The sequence below is a fragment of the Anoplopoma fimbria genome, chromosome 17 (assembly GCF_027596085.1).
Source record: "Anoplopoma fimbria isolate UVic2021 breed Golden Eagle Sablefish chromosome 17, Afim_UVic_2022, whole genome shotgun sequence".
NCBI classification, from domain to species: Eukaryota; Metazoa; Chordata; class Actinopteri; order Perciformes; family Anoplopomatidae; genus Anoplopoma; species Anoplopoma fimbria.
In genome coordinates this window covers 18,066,817-18,090,339 of record NC_072465.1, presented here as the reverse complement: position 1 = coordinate 18,090,339, position 23,523 = coordinate 18,066,817, and the positions used below count along the sequence as shown (strand labels likewise).

General features: G+C 42.9%; 1 protein-coding gene across 2 annotated transcripts in view; it reads left to right on the top strand.

The window, feature by feature from the left end:
- foxj3 (forkhead box J3) overlaps positions 1-20,813 on the top strand; it is a 67,152-nt gene extending 46,339 nt beyond the window's left edge. Inside the window, exons 3-12 of one of the 2 annotated variants that reach the window (XM_054617237.1) lie at positions 2,612-2,686; positions 7,021-7,104; positions 8,630-8,731; positions 12,829-12,957; positions 14,534-14,708; positions 17,311-17,787; positions 18,413-18,514; positions 19,040-19,231; positions 20,069-20,167; positions 20,346-20,813. In XM_054617237.1, coding sequence (XP_054473212.1) covers positions 2,612-2,686; positions 7,021-7,104; positions 8,630-8,731; positions 12,829-12,957; positions 14,534-14,708; positions 17,311-17,787; positions 18,413-18,514; positions 19,040-19,231; positions 20,069-20,167; positions 20,346-20,458 — 1,548 coding nt within the window. In that variant the 3' untranslated portion in view covers positions 20,459-20,813. The remainder of the gene's footprint in view (positions 1-2,611; positions 2,687-7,020; positions 7,105-8,629; positions 8,732-12,828; positions 12,958-14,533; positions 14,709-17,310; positions 17,788-18,412; positions 18,515-19,039; positions 19,232-20,068; positions 20,168-20,345) is intronic. The other variant, XM_054617238.1, reaches the window with a different exon arrangement.
- Positions 20,814-23,523: the final 2,710 nt, after the last annotated feature.

The window sequence follows — 23,523 nt, the reverse complement described above, 5'->3', positions numbered from 1 at the left end:
ACGAATGTGTTCAAAGCAGCAGTGGAAAGAGTTTGTCTGACACAATACGGGACGTTCGCGGGCGCCGGGCCTGGCAGGAAAAGAAGAGAGCAGGCAGAGTTCATTAAAAAGTAAACTTCTAATGTAGCGTCAGGCCTTGGCTGCTCGACCGTATCAATGATTTAGGCCCAGCAGAAGGTCCTTAATGGATCGAGCCACCTCGCTGTGCAAGTTCAGCTGCTTCTGTCCACCTTGCATCAAGTGGCCTACACACTCAAGGGCTGTGAAGGGGAAATGGCTTTAAGTACTTAAGTGTGTATGACATTACAGCTTGCATCACACTCCCTCCCGCTCAGACACTGCCTTGTTGGACATAGGGTTTTAAAGGAGCATAGTAGCTGGCTAAATGGGGGAGCCTCGTGTCTGTTTGTCACCATCCACTATGCATGACGACATTCTGCGTTCACATTGTTTTATTCATCTGAGCTAAAGTTGGAACCGTGACAAGGCAAGGGACAGGGTTTGGCTAAAAGGATAAGGCCTGTTTAATGGTGCCGTATCAGTCTGTGTAAAGTAGTCGGGGTGGGCCTAGTGAGGAGGAGGAGGAGCATCTATGAGCCTCAGAGAGGGCGGGGTCTTCTGTCATGTTTATGTGTCAATCAGTAAGTGTTATACTCCACTAGATCACGATTACTTTGTCTGTGTTCTATGTGAATTATTAGAGTCTACAGATTGGCGTTTTCTGCGTCAATGCATTGCACCTTCTCCCTTTGGAGAGAAAGTGGCTGTCTTGTGGCTGGAATACACAGAGTTCTGATCGCAGTGCAGGCCTGGTTGCTTCCGTATCTTGTTTTGAAGGTCCGATAACAGTGTGATCAAAATATTTTGTGGTTTAAGACCCCTCCACGGATGTATTCTGGTGTGTAACAGTGTCTTTTTTCAGTTAACCGATTAGTCAATCAACAGAAAATGAATTAATTGACAATCGATTTATCATTGCAGTTTCAAGCAAATGTGAAAATAAATGGGAAGATCTGCTCCTTTTCCGTGTTTTTTTATTTATTGAAGATGTCACCTTGGGCTCTCAGAGCCTGTGATAGCAATCTTTGCTCTTTTTTATTTTTACATAACCATAACGATTTATCATTATTAATTGAAAACATAATTTGCTGATGAGACGGAGCACACATGTTTTAAATGTGGGAATCTTCCGTTTTGTGTCACTATTTTGTTTCCTGATAATCTTGCGTGTTAGAGTACGATGCCTGCTCCTCACATGACTTCTAAGTATCTAAGTTTCTTATTACCCTCTCTATTGTATGTTGTGCAGTTGTCTTTGAATTTGTGTGGTTTAAATTTCCTCTGTTCAGGGATATGGGTGACACTCCACCCAAAATCTTTTGAGTATCAAACACTCAGCCCTGCAGTCTTAGAAGGTGGCTGTTTTAAAATTGAGTATTTTTCCCCTTCAGAAAAAACAGGAGCTATGGTTATCTTGAATTTGTGTCCCTTTATATTGGATTACAATGGTAGTGAAATAGATATAGTCAAAAATCTCCTGCAGCATTATCCACTCCTCTGCAGTCCATTCTCATGCTCACGTTGTAAGCACACAGAAAAAGTAAACCCTTTTGGCACAGGAGGAGAATTGTTTTGACTCTGGCGCCGCTTTGCCCCTCTATATTTTCTGCTGGAGAGCAGTTTCACACCGGAGTGATTTAACCAGAGAGATTGACAGCATTTCAACGAGGCTGTCATTATCATCCCTCCTGTGGTATAATTGCCTATAATACTGTTGAATAAGCAGCTCCCATCTTTTGCACTTGGGGGTCTCTCCCTGTCTCTCTCTCTACTTATCTTCTGCATCCGTTAAACTCATCAGAGGATCCTACAGCTTTTTAGTGTGGCCATCTGTCAATACCACTCCATAAAGTGGAGTGGAGAAACGTGTGCATACATTGGCTCTTGCAAGCCCTGAGCTGGCCTGCCTCCAGCTGGTTCTGAGGGCCTTGCCGTAGCTGGTTAACCCAGGACTGGAGCATCGTTCTCCAGCCCTCGTGGCTACTTCAGCCCACCTCGCCTCCCCAATCAGGCAGCTGGATGAACCTCCCTCTTCACTGCTGTGGAGTAGCTTGTAACATTGTAATGAGTTAACTTTCAGAATGATCTACATAATTTATTTCCTCCCCCCGCAGGACCTTGCTGAAGCATTAATTAATATCAGGCCCTGGTATCAGCAACCATCCCAGTGTGGGATTCCTTCTGGCTCCTATTTTTGGCACCTGAGGAATTTGATATGTTGTGCAACCAGAATGCAGTTTGTTGGACATTGATGAAAGATATTGCTTCCTGTTAGCCTTGTACACGGATCGAGCCCATGACTATGTGTGTAGAGGGAAATCTGGACACAGTTGCAGGCCAGATCTCACGCCACTGAAACACGCTGACCTCGATGACAGGAGCTGTGACTAAACCGACATGATACATGCCAACAAGTTGTATGCCCTTGTTGCTGTTGGCACTGATGTTTTCCACACTCAAATACTGCAGTCTTGTTTGTGTAATATGTTTTTTTTTTTTAATGTGTTCACTCACCTTTCCACCTTTTCTCTCTGTCTGTTTCCTCCTACAGAACTCAATACGGCACAATCTGTCATTGAACAAGTGTTTTCTCAAAGTGCCTCGCTCCAAAGATGACCCAGGAAAGGTGAGACGTTTAAATACAACAGGAATGTATGCAATTATGAAAAAAAAATGCAAAAAGAGAGATGTGTCTAGTTTACTTTCACAGCTGTCTAAATTCCCAGTTACAACATTTTTGTGGTTTGTACCAAGCTATCTGTGGTAGAAAAATGTTACCTTTGAATGACTGCCAGGGCTCTGCCAGTCTGGAAATGCACGGCATGCTCATAATCTATTATGAACCTCCCACCCCCACAGAATTGCATTTCAAATGTAAGGAGAGACAAGTTTGTTGGACCAGCACAGACAGCAGATTTGGGTGATGTAGGAGAAAAAAAAAAAAGTAAAAGACGGCCTTAGCAGGGTAGAAGTCAGGAGTCTCATTTTTAAAACAGTGTGAGGATTCCATCCTAGAATATATGTGCGCACTAGACATGGAATGATGTGAACATTTAATGTCATGATCATCCTGCTCAAAAGTAATTCATGATTATCCCGATAATCATAAAAATATGCTTAGAACTGTTAAAATGGTACTAAAACATACTGGAATCACTTTTTGCTAAACAATGATGTTTATTGCATTACAGATGGGACACGTGTTTTTTTTAGTGAACATCGTTTTAAGCGAAAAACAGTCAAACAATCTTGAATATGTTAACCATGAATCATAAGGTCCCTCTCCTTTAAAAAAACTAATTTCATATAAAAATAGTAACATTGTGTCAATCTGTTATTTTCTATGATTCCTGTTTATTTTTAAATTAGGCTCTAGTTCTCTCTTTTCTACAGTGATGGAGAAGTCTCTCATGAGGGTACATTCACTATTATCCCAACAATGGAAAATTCACCACAACAAACTAAATGTGTTTGTATCGCAATGAAATCCAATGTCGTCCCATCCCTAATATGCACAAAAGACAAAAATGGTGGGCAGAAAAAAAAAATCACAGACTTATCAAACGGTGGGTACGCACACCTGCAGGCAAAGTTACCTTTATCAATCACAGGCCACCTGGAAATGTTTGAACTAGCCTTGTATCCCGCCCTCTACATACTTACATTCAGACATAAATGGTCAATGCAAATCACCTCATGAATGTTGTGCATACCAATGAGCCTATGGGGAATCATGCAGCATAACACACGAGTGTCACTGCAGTACATCATATGTTTACAGCAATCACACTGATTGCTTTACAACTTGCCAAAATGAGTGAGACAATCAGTGGTATCCTCCAGCCTGGATATCATTCAAAAATGGAAGCTTGATAGGTGAACACAATGTATTTATTTATTTAGTTAAGAATGTGTTATGGTTAACCTGGCCTGCATTATGACTGATAATGAAGATATGGAGTGTAACAATTGTGCGAGAGCTTTCACTTTATTTCCAGATTAATTTAATTTACACAATCAATGTGTGCAGGGTGAGTCACCCCACCTGGCACACCTTAAGGGCAGAGTATGATGAAATATTGGACAGATTTTTTTTTATATCTTTTCAAATTGAAAGCTGTTTATGGAGTAGTTATAGCACAAAAACAAGTAACACTGGCGGTTGATAATGTAAATCTGTAATTAGCGTTTGATATTTAGTGAAGTTAAATGTGTGAGAGGCATCATTATACAATCTGGCTTCAAAGCACCACCTCTCCATCCGCGTTGCCAATTTCCCGTCGTACAAATGGGTCGATCCTGTACAGTTGCACACATTCTCCCATCAAGTTTGTTTCTATATATTTCATAACTCAGACCCTGTTTTGTGTTTACGCAATGGTTATAAATGAGGCATTCAGGTTCTTTCTAGATTCTTGTGTCCCTGAAGTGTTTACTCAAGGTGAACCGGAACCTATTCAGAAAAAATAATAATTCCGTCTTCATTTGCTCTCTACTCAGCCCCCATTTCTCTTCTCTGTAAGAGGATGTCTAGTCCAACATGTTAATTTGACACTTGAATCTCAGTAGGACCACCTACAGTTGCTTTCTCAGCCCGATTTACTTCACAATCTGCCCCGATAAGTAGTAGTGTCCACTGGTCCACTCACTAGTTCATGGAGAAGGAGCCTATGGGCCTATATTTAGTCTTATGGCGTGCTTAGGTCTAACCATATGTAGCCTAACCCAGATTTCATCCCCGGCACTGTCAGAGCATACGCTACATATGCTTAGGGAACCGCACAAATAATTACACACACACACACACACACACACACACACACAACACATGCATGAAGAGCTACGCCTAGCTGTGTAGAGGATGGGGACTGAATGCTAATTTCATGTTTTGCTGTAATCCTCTGATATTGACACTCCTGGGAGCTGCTCCACTAAATACAAAATAATCTATTGCTGTATGGATCCCATTCCAAATGCATGGCCAACATGCTCGCATCCTTAATGTTTAATTTGGAATTTTCCTCACTCCCTTCCCCCCCGAAGACAACTTCAAAGAAGCGCTAGCCGCTCTTGATATGTTGCATCAATATTGTAATGTGGCAGGAATATGAGAACTGCTGGTTGGGGGAGATAGGAGAGTCATGTCGCTGTCTGTCTGACTCCCTCTCTGAGATGGTGTAAGAGATGACAGTTGGTATTGTACATACACACACCCTGTCTACCTCGGAGGTAGAAATGCAGCCTGTGAAGGCTACCGTTAATAATCAGTATTTTAATTGCTCTTATATCTCCGTCTGGAGTTGCCAGGATAACCAGTGTACTTGTTGTGTTTGTCCTTCCTATATTTACACAAAAAAAGGGGGAACTAGATGACAAAATGTGTGTTGATGTATGAAAATGAGCTGCGTCATTTACGGGTAGTGAGCAGGTAGAGTGCATCTGTTACCAGGATCTGTTTTTTTAATTTATTTTTTAAAACAATCTTTACAGCAGCCTTTGTTTTGTCTGTAGAGGATATTGTGGCTTTGCACCCAGACTCCACGGGCACACTTCGCTTGGCATTGCTACAGTATATTGCAGCATATTTGTGAATAATTTAATGACTCTTTATATGTTTCTCTTTTTTTTTTTTTTTTTTTTCACCAACTCTCTTGGGGTGGGTGTAGGGAAATGCAGAAACTCCCCTCCCATGAGGGTTAACCTAATGTTTTCTTCCCCGCCTAATTAAAAGAAACGTCATCAAGCATGGCTTTGTCTTTGTGACCTCTAATTTTGAAACATCTGCATATGTACCTCTGCATTTAGCCCCTTCTCCTAAACACAGAGATGAACCACATGTAGAGACATCTTTTCTCACCTTTACATACATTCTTCAGTGAAGCTTCTTGTAAAGACATGGACTGGGTAATGAGGTGTCTGCTGCATTTTTCTGTGGCCTACATCAATATGAGATGTTTCTTCATCTTGGGTTGATTGTGCTGTGAATTATTCTTCCCTCTGAGGAAAATGTTAATTGACCCCAAAGCCTCTCACATATTAAAACTTATAATTTTAACCCCCCTGACAAATATAGGCCAACCCTGGCTTTTCATTTTTCAGCAATTGCAGCAGTGGTGTAAGCAAGCTGTGAAAATAACAAGAGCAGCCCATTATGTAGCGGTTATTGTATAGATACTTGAGATGCAGCTTGTTCTATGGCCTCTCCTGTTGTGGAGAGAATTTCTCATGGAAGTAACAATTATTCTCTCTGCTAAGGAAGTAATTTTAAAGGTCCTGATCTCACTTTCTCTGGACAATTGCGATTTTTATCGAGGGTCATATGAAATATTAAAAATAAATTCAGAACTCGCAGGGCCCTCGGGTAAAAATCTGTACTGTGAGCGGCGTTCCTGTTGGCTTCGAGGAAGAAAAACCATTGAAAAATAAATTAAATGGGGCCGAATGCAAAGATAAATAATGCAGCCTGGATGTGGGATTGCTAGCTGCAGCCCCAGAGCCAGCCCAACTGTTCTCTTCTTGATTAGCCTTGCTCAGACCTTAACAAGAAAGCACCGCGGCAGGGCGAGCACTGCCTCCATTCCTGGGCCGAGACTGCGGAGCCTTCATCCTTGGCAACAGCACTCTGATTCAGTACCTGAGGCAGAGGAAGTACAGCTTCAGGAAAGGCTTAGCATTTTCACCACCAGCAGCTGCCCTCACCAGCCTCTCATTGAGAAAGCAGCCGCAGAGGAGGAAAAGCCAAGCCTTTCTTACTAACAAAGCCCACCCACACGCTGCACAAACACACAGCTATCAACTCAACTAAAGACTTGGACTATTAGGTCAGGCTTTAGCAGAGCAGATGAGGCCTCTCTGATTTCTAAATAATGTTGTACCAAAGAGAGAACCGAAGTGCAAATGTCATGTAAAAAAAACAACAAATGTTTTATTAGCTCACAGGTCTTTTTTTTCTGTCTGCAGGGCTCTTACTGGGCCATCGACACAAACCCAAAGGAGGACGCCTTGCCTACACGGCCGAAGAAGAGGCCGCGGTCTGGAGAGCGGGTGAGTCTGATGACACAAACTCTGCATATTCCCAACAATAAAAACACTCGACATATGCTGTTCCTCTGCTCAAGCCTCTGCCTCCGTCTCCACTTGGTTCAATATTCATACTGTGCCTCTACTTCTGCCTCAGTTTTCCTTTTCCTCTTGCCCTCCTTTCTCTCCCACTCGTTCTCTACCTCATGCGGACACACATGCATAAACACACACACACACACACACACACACACACACAACACACACACACACACACACACACACACACACACACACACACACACACACACACACACACACACAGAGACTCAGTAGGAGTTCGTATCCAGACTTTATGTAACTGCCTCTCCATGCTGCTCCGCTAGCCTGTCATGAAGTGGGGTCCTCAATAATAAACTATGCCCGAGGCAGCCATTACATACATTACATTCTGCACTCGTTTCTTTTTTTTTTTTTTTTTTTTTTTTACAAACATCAATTAATGCAGAGCTGTGCGCCCCGGCTATTCTGAGCGGGAGCTTTTGTCTTTAATTATGGATGAGTTTGTTCCAGCGTTACGTACAGCTGTACAGGTTTTTAGTGAGCTGCTCAGATTGACCGGGCCCTGGGGCATCCCGACACAGCCAGCTCTTGTCTCCTCCTTCCCCACAATGTGGCTGACCAGAGGCAACGATGTTAGGCTGACAAGGCAGACTCACGCGAGCACACGCTAAGACGTGCCATTGTCTCTGCCACACACACGCACATAAAACTTAACATGCTGTTCATGTAGTCTCCCTACAGCCTCAGAAATACTATCACATTCATTCAACAAACTGCGTCTCTTTGCTGGGGTGGGATTTTTGTATACAACAAATGTAAAGGTTCAGGAAAAGCACATTGATTTTAATACACAGCCCTGCCAACAGCTTCAGCTAAAGCTCTCCTGATGCCGCTCTGTTGATTTGAGCATGACACAAAAGAACGCACCAAGTGAAGAGTGTGTTTTCTGTAGGACACATGCGCTGCTCTCACCCCGCTCCCCTCCCCTCTCCCCTAGACACTGTCTGCCTACAAGGCATTCCATTAAGAGTCAGACATTGAAATTGAGAGTTTGTGAAATCTCATTTATGTTTATCATGAATTAAAAATGGTATTGTTGGCAGCCAATCCTCTTACAGTAAGCAGTTTTGTGAGACAGGCATGGCAGAGTTATCTCTCACAACAGCGCGCCTATACGCCAAGACGAGGGCATGCGTGTGCGTTTGGGTGGGAGGTGAGGGCTGGGTTGGGGGTGGGGGCTGGCTGTCTCCACCGTCTCAGAAAGCACAGTTCAAATGTGACCTAAATAAAGGTGTTGCTCTGCCAAATGACAATAGATCTGGTTTATTTTTTTTAGTATCGTGCAAGAAGATTTGTCACAAACATTATACAGGTCTTTTCCTTGCAACCTGCTGTGGGATCTCGTGTGTTTGATAATTAGACTGTGTTGAATTTTTATTATTTATTTTTTCTGTCTGCCTCCACACCCTGCCCCGAACCCCCACAGGCTTCCACGCCGTACAGCCTGGAGTCGGAGTCTTTGGGGATGGAGTGTATGATCTCTGGAAGTGCCTCTCCAACACTGGCAATCAACACTGTGACTAACAAGGTACTAGAGCCAGCCATCCAGCCTCCAGCTCCAACACACACCTGGCTACAGGCTGCACCCTGACCCCACCCACTTCTCCAACCACCTACTGCAATATTCCCCACAGAGAGAGGAGCACTCTAGTGGAGGGGAGATACACACACACATACACGCACACACACACAAGCACACGCTCATATGCCTAAAGCTTCTCTGCAATGCAACCCACACTAAAATACACAACTATCTGCACTGCAGCACCTTTTTCCTCTACAACAACAGGCAGCAGGCTCTTGTTATCTTCAGCACGGAAATATGATTCTCACACTGATACTTAGTACTTTGCAACCTGATAGACCTTACACAGTCCCTTGCAGACTTGCAATAGGATACACTGCACGCGGCGTGGGGTTTCTGTATTCACACCTGTAGTGGAGGTTGACGCCCAGAGTTCGTGTTTCTCATTCTGTGACCACATTACGCCGCCACGCCACAGGTGACCACCCCTGCTGCCGCCTCCTCTTGCTCTCTTTATTTTATTTTTCAATACGTGTAAAAGCTTGGAACCACTTGTACCTCGCAGAGCAAAGCTACAGGGACCGCTAGCTGTTAGCTGTGAGTGTGCCGCTCACTCTGAAATTTAAATAGGCTTTTTAACCTTAAGCTCTCATCCTCTGGGCCCAGAGGGCGCAGCTCTCAAGTGTACTTTTAAAAAGCCTACAAGAGTCGCTTATTCATTTGCTGCAAGCATTACAAAAAAAAAAGTGAACAGGACTGTTCATAGGAAAGAGGAGTTAGTGTGTGTGTGAGGGGGACTAGAGTCTGAGCATATGTCGGTGTCTGATATTACTTGTGTGTACATGTATGTAGAGTATGTTACAGAGAGTTTCGGCTTGTTTTGACGGGTTTGTCAGTGACTATTAGCTTGGGGCTGTATCTATAGAGAACATACCGTTTCAGATTCATGGGCCCATGTGTTGGGAAAGATGACCCTTTTTTTTTGGTGTTTTTTTTTTCTCTGTGATTGCTACTAAAAAAGCACTTGCACAGCACCCGTCTCCACCAGTGGTTACGGCATAATGAGGCCCTAATGTAGAGAGCTGACAGCTTAGAGTTTGGCCTCCTGCCATCAAATACCTCTAGTCAAATAACTCACATGAGCAACAAGCAGAAAACATTAAAAACGGCAGAAAACATGACTGCCATGCGATCGCAGGAGCTGATGAAAAGAAGTTTTGATTTGTCTCTTTTTGTTCACTTGAGTGTGACAAAAACTGTTAAGGTGGCGAAGTGAACAGAAGACAAAGTGAAATAGTAACAGATCTGAGGCCTTAACTCCTCGGAGAGAGCTTGTTTCTCACTGTCTTACACTGTAAACACACGACAGGCCACGCCTCTTTCGGTGCAGTGTGCCAAGCCACAGGAATTCCCTCTCTGGTTTTCTCTCTCTCTCTCTCTCTCCCTTTCTATTCCAGTCTCTCTCCCTCATTCCCGCCTTCTCAGATAGACCAATGAGAGACGCTGGCAGGACGAATACTGAACCAGCAAGAATCTCTTTTTTCCCTTTTTCTCTTCTGTCGGACATTCCTCACAAGATTGTCCCTCCTCTCTTTTTTTCGTGTGCCTTTTCTCACATAGACTCAGATGTTTGTCAGGTTGGGGGGGGAGAGGCGGCCCTAAACATTGACTTGTATGTGATGAAACTCTGGCACGGAAGTGTGATGATGAAGGGAAAGAGAGGATTGTTGTGAAGTATGTTTGCTGATGAATAGTCTGGCTTTTTTTGCTCTCTCTCGCTTTCCTCTCTCTCTCTCTCTCTCTCTCTCTCTCATATCCCTTCCTTCTCTCTCCCTCTGCCTTTGCCTGTCTGTTAAATCCTGCACGCAGGGATTGTGCTGAACACTGGCTGGCATTGTTGGAGACACCTGGGCCAATCTTGCTTTGATTTCATAATCCATGTCTCATGCTCCAGATTAGGCCCCCATGTAAAAGACACCTCTGGCTTTTTACTTAATTCACTGCTAAGAATAGAACTCTGACTCGCTTGCCTGCTAGCTAACACTGTACACAGTATTTACCATGGAGCCGCTCCTGCCTGTATGAGCATGCCTGCCTCTGTCTGTGTGTTTTTGTATGTGTGTTTGTCATCCTGCCGTTGTGCACATCTGTAGCTGTATGAGCGTGTGAGAGTGTGTGTATGTGTGTCTGTGTGTCATATGTTTGCGCATGCTTCTACGTATGTGGGCGAGATGCGACTGGGTGTTCGTCTGTGACGGAGCATGCTCGAGTGGGTGTCTTCACTCAAGGGACTCTGGGGGTCTGCGTAAACCACAGAGCAGTGAGGTTTTGAAATCATCACACTTTATGGGTGAGTAGAGTAAAAATAGATTGCGGTGGGAGAGTTAAGGCTAAAAGCCTGTTTTATGACTTCATTACACATAACATTTATATTTCTGTGGCACGCTGCTTTTGATTAGCATTGTAGGGCTGATATTGTAGACGTGCTTAAGCCTTCAGTCTTAGCTGCTCATTGAGTTCCCCTTCACGCTAATGAACACTGGAGCCAAGCCCACACTGAGTGGAGGAAGGCTAGAGTTGCCTAATGAGCTTCTCTTACTACCCCCCTATTCTCCTCTCCCTCAACCTCACCCCTTTTCCTCGTACACTGTTGCCTGGATTCAGCAGTTGCGCCGTTTTTTTTGGTGGTGTTTTTTTTTTTTTTTTCAATTGCAGTACTTCTTTCTCATTCTACCAGCTCCATATTAAAAGCTTAATACCATCGGACGCTCTCACTCTGCATGTGTGCGTCCTGGAGTCGTACCAGCATGTTAGTCAGCGGGCCAATCAGTCAGAGCAGAGAAGGCAGTCAAGGCTGCCTGGGTTTCCTTGCGTCCTTGTGGCCTCTGTGGCAGCTCACTGTGCCTCAGCAGAGAGACAAGAGGCTTCAGTCCACTGCTGCTGCTGCTGAGAGGCAGGATGCTGGGCAGGGCCGGGCCAATCTGCCTGGCTGAAGGCTGCTGCAACTGCTGTCTCATTGTGCTGAGCACAGAGCCCACTCTGTTCCACTCACAGCGATGAGCAGAAGCCACCATGCTGCACTCCGTCATGGAAGGACACACACAAACACCAATCTTCGAATGTCAGGCCCTCTTCCACCGCAACACCATCAGTGCATTGCTGCCATTCCTTTCTCACAATGCAAAACTCAACACATGGACTATTCTCTGTGGGTATCATTATATTAATTATCTGGATCTTTCTTACTATTGTCTTAGTTGTCTGACGGCGCACGTTATTTTGGGAAGGGCGGGTGGGGGCAGAAACCTTGTGAGACGATAATTAAGATTGTCGTCCTGAAGTGGTTCGGCTAGTTTCGCTGCTATATTGAAAGGTCAGTCTCTCGGCTGCACTGAAATCCTTTGTTAGTTGTCCCAAAAGTATTCGCGCTCGGTGAGCAGATGTGGCTGACATCGCCAGTAGTGTGACCTTTAGTGATAGGAATGTCTCAGCTGTCTCCAGACCCCTTTGCGCGCTCAGCTTGAACCCCTTAGTGACTGTGGTGGTTGTTCAGCAGCACCCTGTGTCTCCTACACACACCCTCAAGTGAAAAGCAAGTACTCTGCTATTATGACATGTCATTGCATGCAGCACACACACACACACACGCACGCTCAGGCTTTACATTTCCATACTAAATTACTTTGTTTCACCATAGACCAGCATTATCTCAGAGGAATGCAGACATGCTCTTCCATCAGCAAGATTGGTGATGACAATTAGTAACTAGGAATGTAAATCGCAAGTTTCATCACGATACGATACAATAACGATACGATATTATGGCGATTCTTTGAACAATGATTCCATATCTGGTGATATCACAGTCTGCAAATGTTGATTTTGATTTGATGAATTCAGGGTCCCTGCAATTATAATTAAAAACAATCAGTTGCATTTATACAAACTCTCAAAAAGCAACTCAAATGTTATTTGACAATTATTTTACTGGGTTCTGTAGGTGACACATGCATGCAATAGGAATTACAAAATGCAGTACATCTTAACAACATTAGTGAGTGTCTGAGATAACAAGCTAACAGTACATGTGTGTGTTTCAGGTGGCGTTGTACAACACAGACCAGGAAGGGAGCGATAGTCCAAGAAGCAGCCTTAACAACAGCCTGTCTGATCAGAGTCTGGCCTCCGTCAATCTCAACAGTGTGGGCAGTGTGCACAGCTACACACCGGTAAGACCAAGAGCCGCTCTTCATCAGTCCACATTTTGCGGCGGTACAAAGACAGAACAAATACGGTCCCGCTGTGGCAGTACACTGTTGCCCTGCTGTTCCTTAAAGAATGCTGGTAATTCTGGATGTCGATGTTGCAGCTCATAAATGTCTCTTAGTTGTATATTTGTAACACGGTATTTATATAAATGTGGCGTAGCTGATGATTTGTTTAGCACTAAACGCCAAGACCCAAAAGATGAATTCTCATTTTATTCACATATTTTTTTTTCAAGCTGTGGGAGAGCCACAGCCTCTAAATGAATGAAAATGAAACACCGCCAGACTTAGAAGGTGTACTGTATCCCATATTTCATCTGATCGAGAAAGCCCCAGGAGGCTTTCTTCAGAGGAGCCAGCCGTAGACAGCAATAGACGGCGGTTCAGGGTGGACATGCACTGGAGTACAACATCAGGAAGGGGGTTAAGGGAAACAGAGAAAAATGTGCACGCTCCTGGAAGCCAGACAAAGGAAAGCGCTTCCTCTGATGTCCTCCCACCAGAGATGCCCCCTCTTTGGTGTGGTCCTCCTGCATCCTAGAGTGCTCCCTGCTTTAGGCGCTGAGCATCGATCGGCTCAGCCTGATGGATGTGCTCTCGCTCGCTCTCTCTCTCTCACAGCCAAAGCAGCAGCTCACAGTAAACACTCTGGCTTTTTTTCTTTCTTTCTTTCACCTCTTCACTCTTACCCAAGCCAGACTGTGAGCCATTCACTTCAGCAGCCTGGCCACATCTTGGGAGAGGAAGATGTTATGATCAAAAATTGGACATGACCTCTCATGTAATGCTAGCCCCACAGTTGACACAGGTCAGGGCCTGCTTTGGGGGGGGAAAAAACGATGGTTTTTAAGTGCTGCCCTCGCTGCGATGAATCTGGTAGACAAACTCGTTGCTGGAGGGAACGCTGCTTGCCGTCTCACACCTCGGGGCAGTGCATAACATTGACTGCCCACACAAATACATGGATAAAATGGCTGCTTATTTGTAGAAGGTATTGCTATTGATTTTGTTTTAAATACATTTTGCTTGGCCACCAGAGTATTGGGTTTGTGTCCGTTCGAGTTGGTCTTTTAATGGTATGTGAGCCAAGGCAAGCACTGACCTAGATCATTGTGATCTGTGTTATTGTTCTTTACATGCTGAGTGACAGACACCTCTTCAGACAGAAACAACATTATTAAAGTGGCTCCTCAGAAGTCTTGAACCCTCCTCATATTTGACTCGGGGTGTTTGCTGCGTGCATTCACATAAATCACACACTTTGCACTTAATGTTCTAGAGGTGTTCTGTTTTCTGTTTTTGCTGCTCCATGACCAGATGAGCATGGCGGCTCTTTTAAAAAGTATGTATGTTATTGATGTGTATGTTTGAACATTATAGTGCGCTCCTCTAAGCATCAGTCGTACCTGTAGTCTGTGGTGCAGATGTAGCAAAACTGTAGTTAATGTACTTGTATCACACGTCAAACATTAAACATAATCTGATAAATGAAACACGCGTTTAATCTTTATCGTTCCTTATCTCCCCGTCTCTCCAGGTGAGCAGTCACCCAGAGCCCGTGTCCCAGTCGATGAGCCTCCAGCAGCCCCCCCAGTCCCAGTACAACATGCCAGACAGGGACAAGCAGCTCCTGTTCTCTGAATTTGAAGATCTCAGTGCCTCCTTCCGCAGCCTTTACAAGTCTGTTTTTGAGCAGTCCTTCAGCCAACAAGGTGAGTGGCCTCACAGGAGCATCAAGTGGAGATCTAATAAAGAGCCCAAGCTTTATTTATCAAGGAATGCGACGACTTTCAGAGCGATTTTCCTAATGTTGGTTTGTTCTTAACAGCTCGGGCTATAGAGAGTCTTTAGGTACTAATTAGATTTACTGTGAAGTGAGCAGGTATTCCACAGTAGCCTATTGTGCAAATCTATATTGAGTACTTTCATGGTCTTTTTGCCAGAGTAATGTGGAAAAGGCCCCATTTCATATTCAGAAGCCGAGTCTGAGAGATGTCTTTAATATTTCATTAGAGGATGTAAAATGAGATGTTACTGCATTCATTTAATGGTTAATTCAGATTTGATACACCAGCCTTTTTTACTTTATATTTTTCAAATGATATGAAAGTTGTCTGCGTCTCGTTGGCACGTTTGAAATGTTTTCTCATGTAGGCTGTGTTTCATCAGAGGAGTGAAGGAGGTTAAATCTGCTGGATTTGAGGTTCATTTGTCATGATGATTGGGAATTTGTACGATATAATACATAGTAGCGGATAGTGCACAGCTTTCCAAAAGCTTGCGAATCCCTGCAGAACAAAATGCATTTTAGCTTGTAATCTGATTGACTGATAAACAAAGAGCACTTGACAAGCAGGTTATGAGCAAAGTAGACTGAGCTTTCTGTGTATAACCTACTTTCACAAATCAAATGCATTTCATGCTAATGTTTTCAAAGAGTTCCTCTCCTTTAATCTATCATCTATGTTTCATTAGTTCAAAGTTGTTACCTTTTTTTATGCGCATAAAAGTGAAATCTCTTAGTCAGACAAGCTTTAGCAATTAAAAAGCGTAAATAATCGAGCTAGAGGATTTCACACTCTGCCGCTGTAGACAGTGAGCTAATTCACTGGCTTTGATAATAGGTAATGAGCTCGCATTATTATTCTGGTGCCGCGTTAATTGCTTTCTGTATTTCCCTGGTTGGACAATGGGCTTTCGGTGCCGATAAGAGATGCACCTTTGTCACCCCTGCAGTGAGTGTTACGTGCCGATTGTGGAGGTGCAGGGCTAGAGTCAGCTCTAAAAGCACTCCAGTGAAATAGGTTTACTGTGCCAAAGCTGTGAAGGACAGGGCCTCTTAAGACCACTCCCTGCCACTCAGATGATTGCAGTTGGGTGTGCAGATGTTCATGTTCCAGTCATGTCTGTTTTAAGAGCCGTGCAGCGGCACAATGAATCTGTCAAAGACAATCCAGAGCTGTGTAGCTGGAGACGAGAGGCGACGGCAGCTCGGGAACCTCAGAGACACAACTGATGCTGAGTCATTCCCAGATACAACAAAATGGCAGCTGGTCCGTCTCAAGCGTACAACTACTTAAAGGAATTCTTCACCCCCAAAATGACAATTTTTACATCAGTTACTCGCATCATGTTACCTTGAATTGGTGAAGAATATTTATCTTTTTCTTACATGCCTTTACGGGGAATGAAGACTCTAAAAACTGAGAAAACATTAAATACATTAAAGGCAAAACTGTTTTAAATTGCAAGTTTTGAGGGAGGATCCATGTGTTTAAGAAGATGTGAACATATGACTGGATAAATGAGACTTGGATTATATTGCCAGAGTTGCGAGTTTTTAAACGTTTAAATGTAGTTTGTTGTTGTATATGTGGCCCCCTTTAACTACAATTCATCAAGAAATTTCTCATTTTTTTTCAGTCTTTGTTCAACATTGAGGCATGTAAGGAAAACAAAAAAATTCCTCACAGATTTAAGGTAACACAGTGTGTGTCATTGATATACAAATGGTCATTTAGGGGGTGAAATATTCCTTCAAACACGTGAGACATGGATGCCATTTTTGTAAGATGTTAAGATATATGGAAGAATCTATATTTATATGTGACGCTCCTGGCTCTCTTTGTGTTGTCCTGAAGTGCATTATGCCAATACACCTCAGTACATAAACTATGTGACTCATATTTGTGTGGGGACCTGGAATTAGCAGTCTCATTTCAACAGCAAAGGGTTCAACTCAAGATATTTTCATTATCAATTAAGATTATTAGATTCAGTGATTCCCAGAGGTTGTGTCTTCAAATTGCTCTTTTCTGTGGTCCAAAACCCAAATCTATTCCATTTACAATGAGAAGAAATGGAGAAAGGCAGCAAATTCTCAAAATTGAGAAAATGGAACTAGCAAGTGTTGCAATCAAGTGGCTTTTTTTCCTGAAAATGAATCTGCAACAATTTTATGATTGATTAATCGCTTGAGGCCATTAGCTTGTTCCAGTTCTTTCAGTCTGAGAATTTGTTGATTTTTGCTGATTTTTATATCAAGACAAAACAAGATATTTAAAGAAGACATCTTGGGCTCTAAGATAATTTGAACACCATTTGTAATTATTTTCTGATATTTATTAGACAAAGCAACTTATTGATAAATTAGGGAAATCATTTCCAATTTAATCAACATTAAAAGATTAGTCGCAGCACTATCAATAATCAAAATAGTTGATAATCATAATTTTCTGTCGATTAACATATCTGTTACCGACTATTTGTTGAAGCACTATTAAAAGCTGTGTGTTGGTGTGCTTTGTTTCCCAGGCCTGATGGGTTTACCGTCAGATTCCTCCCAGCAGTCCCACACCTCCTGCTCCTATCAGCACTCCCCCAGTGGCACCATTAGCACTCAGAACAGCCTGTCAAACAACCAACCCAACAGCCACCCCAACAGCCACTCCGCCAACAGCGGCCAGGTGCCCCTGTCCCATCCGGCCCAGGCCCACCCTGGCCACGGCTCGCCCCACGCACAGCACCTCCCGCAGCACGGCGGCCCCCACAACCAACACAGCCAACATGCCCAGCACAGCCAACACAGTCAGCACCCACAGCACGCTGCGCACTCCCAGCACGGGCAGCACCCATCGCAGCACCCGTCCCACGGCCAGCACCCGCAGCAACACACGCCACACCCCTCCCAACACACGCAGCACAGCCAGCACCCTTCTCAACACGGACAGCAGCATCAGAGCCTCGCCCACCAGCCCCATCCTACCCAGCAACAGATGGCCTGCAACCCAGGTAGGACCCTCTGTCTGTCATTGTCTTCACCGCGTTGTTCTCTCCTCATCATGTTCATCACTCAGACGCATGTCAACCAAGACAACAGCTGCATATGGTTCTGTTCTCATTGTCATTTTTAATCATAAAGCATTTAGAAATGGTTATGTGCTACGGACACGTAAAGGTGCTCAACAGTAAATCATCATCTGATTTATTATCTGTGCTGTTGTGAGAACAAAGCAATGCTGCATCCAGTGACTTCAGCAGCTCTTACAGAGTCGACTGGCTCCTCCTAGTGGCCACAACACAGAGCTCAGCTGTTCAGGAGCCTGACTAACTGTTTTATTTGGTGCTACCTCCTCATTCATTTGGCTATACAACCGCCTGCACAGCTATACAAATGTGACTTCAATGAAAACGCATCATCTGGCCTTATTACCGGACCCACAGTTTATAACATTAACAGCAGCCATCATTGTGCAGTTGTCCATAAATTCTGTAATCGGGACTAAATCTGCATTTGTTCCAAGAGTGAACTAGGTGTCAACCAAAAACCAAAAATGATCTTTATCCTTGAGGTCTCTTATCTTGAAATGTTAAAGATAGTCTGCTGTGTGTGTGTGTGTGTGTGTGTGTGTTGCAGGTTTACTGTCTGACTGGTACCCAAATCTGGATGCACTGAAAGAAAGCTGTCGTATTGCTAGCAGCTATAACTGGGCTGATGTCGACCTTTCACCTTTCCAAGGTGCGGTTTGGACACAAATACTAAACAAATAATAGTCATGTAATGTATTTGATTTATTTGTGCGAGATTACGATTTTTCTAGATTACAGAAGGAACAAAATATGTAAAGCCAGGAGCTGATAGTACTGTACTGCCCCAGCTTTTGATTGAGTGTTGAAGTGTGGAGTTGATTACGAGTTTAATTAAACCGAGCTCTTCAATTAAATAACACTGCCTTCAAGTTTAATTACCAAAACACTGAGCTCAGCAGGTCAGTTTATCCAATTACAGTCTAGGATTGCAAGGTAGGATGTTTTTTAAATATCACCCACTGAAGGTTACTGACATAATGAATAGATATTGCAACCAAAGTTTCTCCTTGTGTTTGTTAATTAGTTTCTCATTACTAAATTTATATTCTTTGGACAGTCGGCTGGCGCAGTTTCATACATTTCATTGTCACAAAGGCCTTTTAGTGCAGACAGATACTGTCACTAGATCTGATAGTAACTCCAATTGTCTATAAATGTGTTTTATGGTCCTTAGGATTGAGAGACAGTATGAGACAAGCAGAGTTGAACAACTGGTCCCTGGAACCCACCCAGATCGCCGACCTCTGCTCGTCCATCAACCAGTTCTTTGCCCGCACCGGTGTAATCCAGCCACAAGGGGCAGTGCAGCCTCCTGTTTGTCATGGCGCCATGCACCCCAACAAACCCAGCCAGCACCTCAACACAGGTTAAACACCCGCTCCTTAACCCTACCGCCTCATATTTATCACGGTTGGATGGAATGTGTGTTGTTCATTATCATATAGATTGCAGCTGTTTCTCTGCCTCTAAATGAACAATGTAACTTGACAGATGTAGGCATCTCATCTGGTGTTGTTTCCTCGTTAGGATGGTGTGTTTTTACAGTATATAGAAAAAAATGTAAGTATAGCTATGAGGTCTATCTCTAAGAAAAAAAAAAAAAGCAAAAGGTTGAAAAATGTAATTGCAGACGATGAGCTCTGCTTGCCCTTCATGCAGTGATTCACAACCCCTTCAAATGAAACAGTCTGCACATGTCTACCAGTTGTAACCAGTTCAACCAAACAATGATTTTTTTTTTTCTATTCACATATTTTTTAGAGGCCTGAAGAGATCAAATTATTCTGTAATTCATGAAGAAAAAACTAAAGATAAGAGTAAGGTCTGAAATTTTTTTATAAATTGTGTGTCAGATTTTAGCTTTTTTTCCTGCTCCCCAAACCTTGCGAGTGTACACGTGACTAATTAACTCTTCCTGTTTCTGTTTAAAGTGAGCCACAGGTAAAATACCGTGTAGCTGAAAGCCAAACAATGATTTCTGGCAGCCGTGTAAATAATAGTAAAGACCATGATGTGTCACCTGTGGGTAGCATATATCATTTGGGAAATTGCAGAGCTCTTCTGTTGAAATGACTTAATCACACTGCAGGGTCCTCCCCTAAAAACTTTTTTTTTGTTCAGCTGCATTACTTGAATTTAAGAGGTGCATTTCCTGGTTTGAATGAGGCCTTAAAATAAAGATTTGTTCTGATTCTCTCTTCAGGAAATCTTTACATGGACACCAGACAGAGCATGTCCATGATGGGTCCTCCAGGATATTCCCACATGCCCCCCATGAGCAGCACAGGACCCACAATGACAGGTGACAAGAAGACACAGAGAAAGACATGATTAACACAATAACTTGCAGCACATTATGAAACATTATATTAACGTTTTTTTTTTTTTTTATAAATAAACCCACTAAATCCAGCTTTTTGCCTTAGAAAAGCTAACAGCTGTGTGGATCTGACTCTCCCTCCCCTCTGTTCTCTCTCCAGGACACCATGCACAGATGAACCAGCAGCACATGATACCTACCAGAAACTTCCAGATGCATCGCATGCCAGCTGATGACATCCAGGATGACTTTGATTGGGACTCCATTGTCTAGCCCCTAGACCTCCTTGTGCAACACAAAAAGGGAGCGAGGAGAGGAGGTGGAAGCCAGAGGAAGCCAGGCTGAGCTTGAGAGGCTGCAGGAGGAAGAGGAGGCCACTGTGGGTGGAATGCGGAAGAACTTTTGACGATCTTTGGAGAAAGACAGACTTCAGAGTCCTGACATTTTTACAAAAGCAAAACATAACCAGAAAATGTTACTTTGAAGACAATCATATTTAGTCGGACATGTTAAAGTGATTGCTTATGTACTTGTCTAGAGACAAGCAGAACACATTCTCATCTAAACCACACGCTCCTCAGCTCCTCAGCCAGCCCTCTCCCCGTCCCTAGCCAGCAGCCTTCCAAAGTCCAACCCCCTCTCCCGACCCCCTCCCCCAACCCCCCCCCACCCCCACCCCCACCCCCTGCTCCGTAACTGTTATGTGATTTGAGCGAAGTGTTCAGCTTGTAATTCTTCTCGTGTTGACATTGGCCTCAGCTGCCTCTTGGATGAGTTTATCTCTCTTTAAAAAAACAAAACAAACAAACAAAAAAAAAAGATTTAGTTTTAATTTTTTGTTTTTAAAGAAACACAGGCCGTCTCTGTGAGTAATGTGATGGTGCTCGTTGGTCACTTTTGGGAGAAAGTGGGCCCCACTGTGGCTGGATTGGTGGTGAAGCAAGGTTTACAATTACTTTGAACAGGGTGTTAAATGTTTAAGCAGGCTTGATATTAAACTAACCAAGAGAGGAAATGGGAGAGAGAGATCACAGAAAGTATCGGGATCTGTTTTCATAGACTACCAATGTGATCAGGCTCACTGCCACTGACTAGTTATGGGAGTACAGCAACCTTTTTTTTTTTTTTTTCTTTTCTTAGTTCTCTGTCTGAAGCACTTCAAGCCAAGTGAATATGATGAGTGTGAGAGGAAGGTGAAAGCAGGGATGTCAAACATTTCTTGTCTTTTTTAATTCATTCAACCCAAAGTAACCTGAGGTTTTGGTCCTCTGTGTGCATCATGTAGGTTAATAATTGCTTAACCAATCAGAAACTGTTATAATGTGAAGACAAAGTCACATTTTCAAGCTAGATTTAATGGTAAAGAACAGACATTTTAGGTGAGTAGCCTATTGATCATTAAACAAGCCCCATGATTTAGAGACAATGAAGTCATTTGTAATGGAGTCTGATTAGTATTACAGGCTGATCAGCAGATCACCAATATATCTGCTTGTGTCAGCTAATAAGGAACAATAAATCGTTAAATGTCAAAGATGTGTTTGAGATAAACTGTGTTTCTATTACACAGTTGGCCAAGTGGAGTAATTTGTCCCGCTCAGCACGTATCATTGTCACAATTTAAGAAAAAACTAAAATGTTAAAAAAAAACAAATATTGGCCGATATATCGTCATCTGACCTTTTTAAAACTTTCAAATACAGATATTATTTGCAATCCAGTATCGGATGGGCTCTAGTTTGCAAGAAGGTTTTTGTTCAAATTTATTCTCCAAGTCAGCAGGTTTTGGTGTGATTAAAGGTGTAGTAGTCTGACATTTTGGGAGTTGAGAAGATTTTATGATAAATATGAAACTTCACTAAAAACATCCAGCCTTTCTCTGTCCGAAGGTGACAAAGTCTGCCTACGAGTTCCTCTAAAGCTCACAGATCAACACGTTAGATCGGTCGTGTTTTAATTCGTAAAAAAACTAGAGCGTAAACAAAATTGTGTTGTTGCAGGAGTTATGTGCCGGACTGTCTCTTGGCAGGTTTATTGACTTCCTGCAGATATAATGTGTTCATTTGTTACAGTCGGACAGAGCCAGGCTGGTTGTTTCTGTGTTTTTCCAGACTGGTATTGATCGTTTACGCAAGAAAGCTCAGAAGAATATCTCCCAGCATGCCAAACTCATTGTTCCTTAAACAATTTGACTTCAAATTGTATGCAAACCATGTTATAATAATTAATGCTAATGATGGTAACAAGTCAAACATCATGAGCCTGTATGCAATTTTTAGAATCATGGTTTCAACCTCACTGACTTGAAGCATCGCTAGTAGAGTATTATAATTATATTATTATGTTAAATTATAAAAAAAACTAAAAGAAGGCCGTTAAAACTTCTTAGTGTCCCAATACTTTGATTAATGATCAATAGGATATGCATCAGATGTTGTCTCCATTTGAAAAGGGCAACAACAAAAAGCACCAGTTTTACTGTACGTTTCTTCAAATTTATGCCTTTTTCCACCTATTGTACATCAAAGTGAGCTTTCGACGCTACACTCAGTGTTTGTTATCTCTTCTGACTTTTTAAATTACAGATATATTATTCTTATTTTTAACTGCCCAATGTTTTGTTGTGATAGTTGGATAGCGTCAGATTTTGCTATTATACAATCATGACAGAATGAGAAATGTGACTCATACTGTGTGCGTGTGTGTGTGTGTGTGTGTGTGTGTGTGTGTGTGCGTGTTGAACAAAAGGAGCGTGCATGTGTTTTATTCATGGGTTTTATTGTAATTTTAGGGCTATGATTGATTGCTGCATTCATCTCTATGCCATCAATGAGCACAAAAGCAGATGCACACAGTGATTAAAGACTAGATTTGAGACATGCCTTTTTTTTTTTTTTTTTTTTTTTTTTTTCAATGTTTGAAGGGTTTCCGAAGCACAGAACAGGGAGATCAGCGGTTCCGGAAACCTGTAACACATGGCTCCTCAATCAGACAGGTGCTGAACCTTAGAGACACTATGTTGGGAAAAGAAAAGCCCTTTGCACACTTAACGGTTTTTAAGATGCAAAGCACCTCCTTGATCTCAAAAGCTAGTCTCATTCATTCATTCATTCATTCATTCATTCACTCAGAGTGAAAACGTCGGCCATAGCAATGAACAGGATTATTTCTCACCTCTTCAATACTGCTAAACTGTGTATGGAGCTTTGCATCTATAACACTGTGTCCTTGCTTAAAGGAATAGTTCAACATTTTGGGAAATGTGCTCATTTGCTTCCATGCCCAGAGTTAGATGAGAAGTTTGATACCACTCCTGTCTGTGAATATGGAGCGACAGC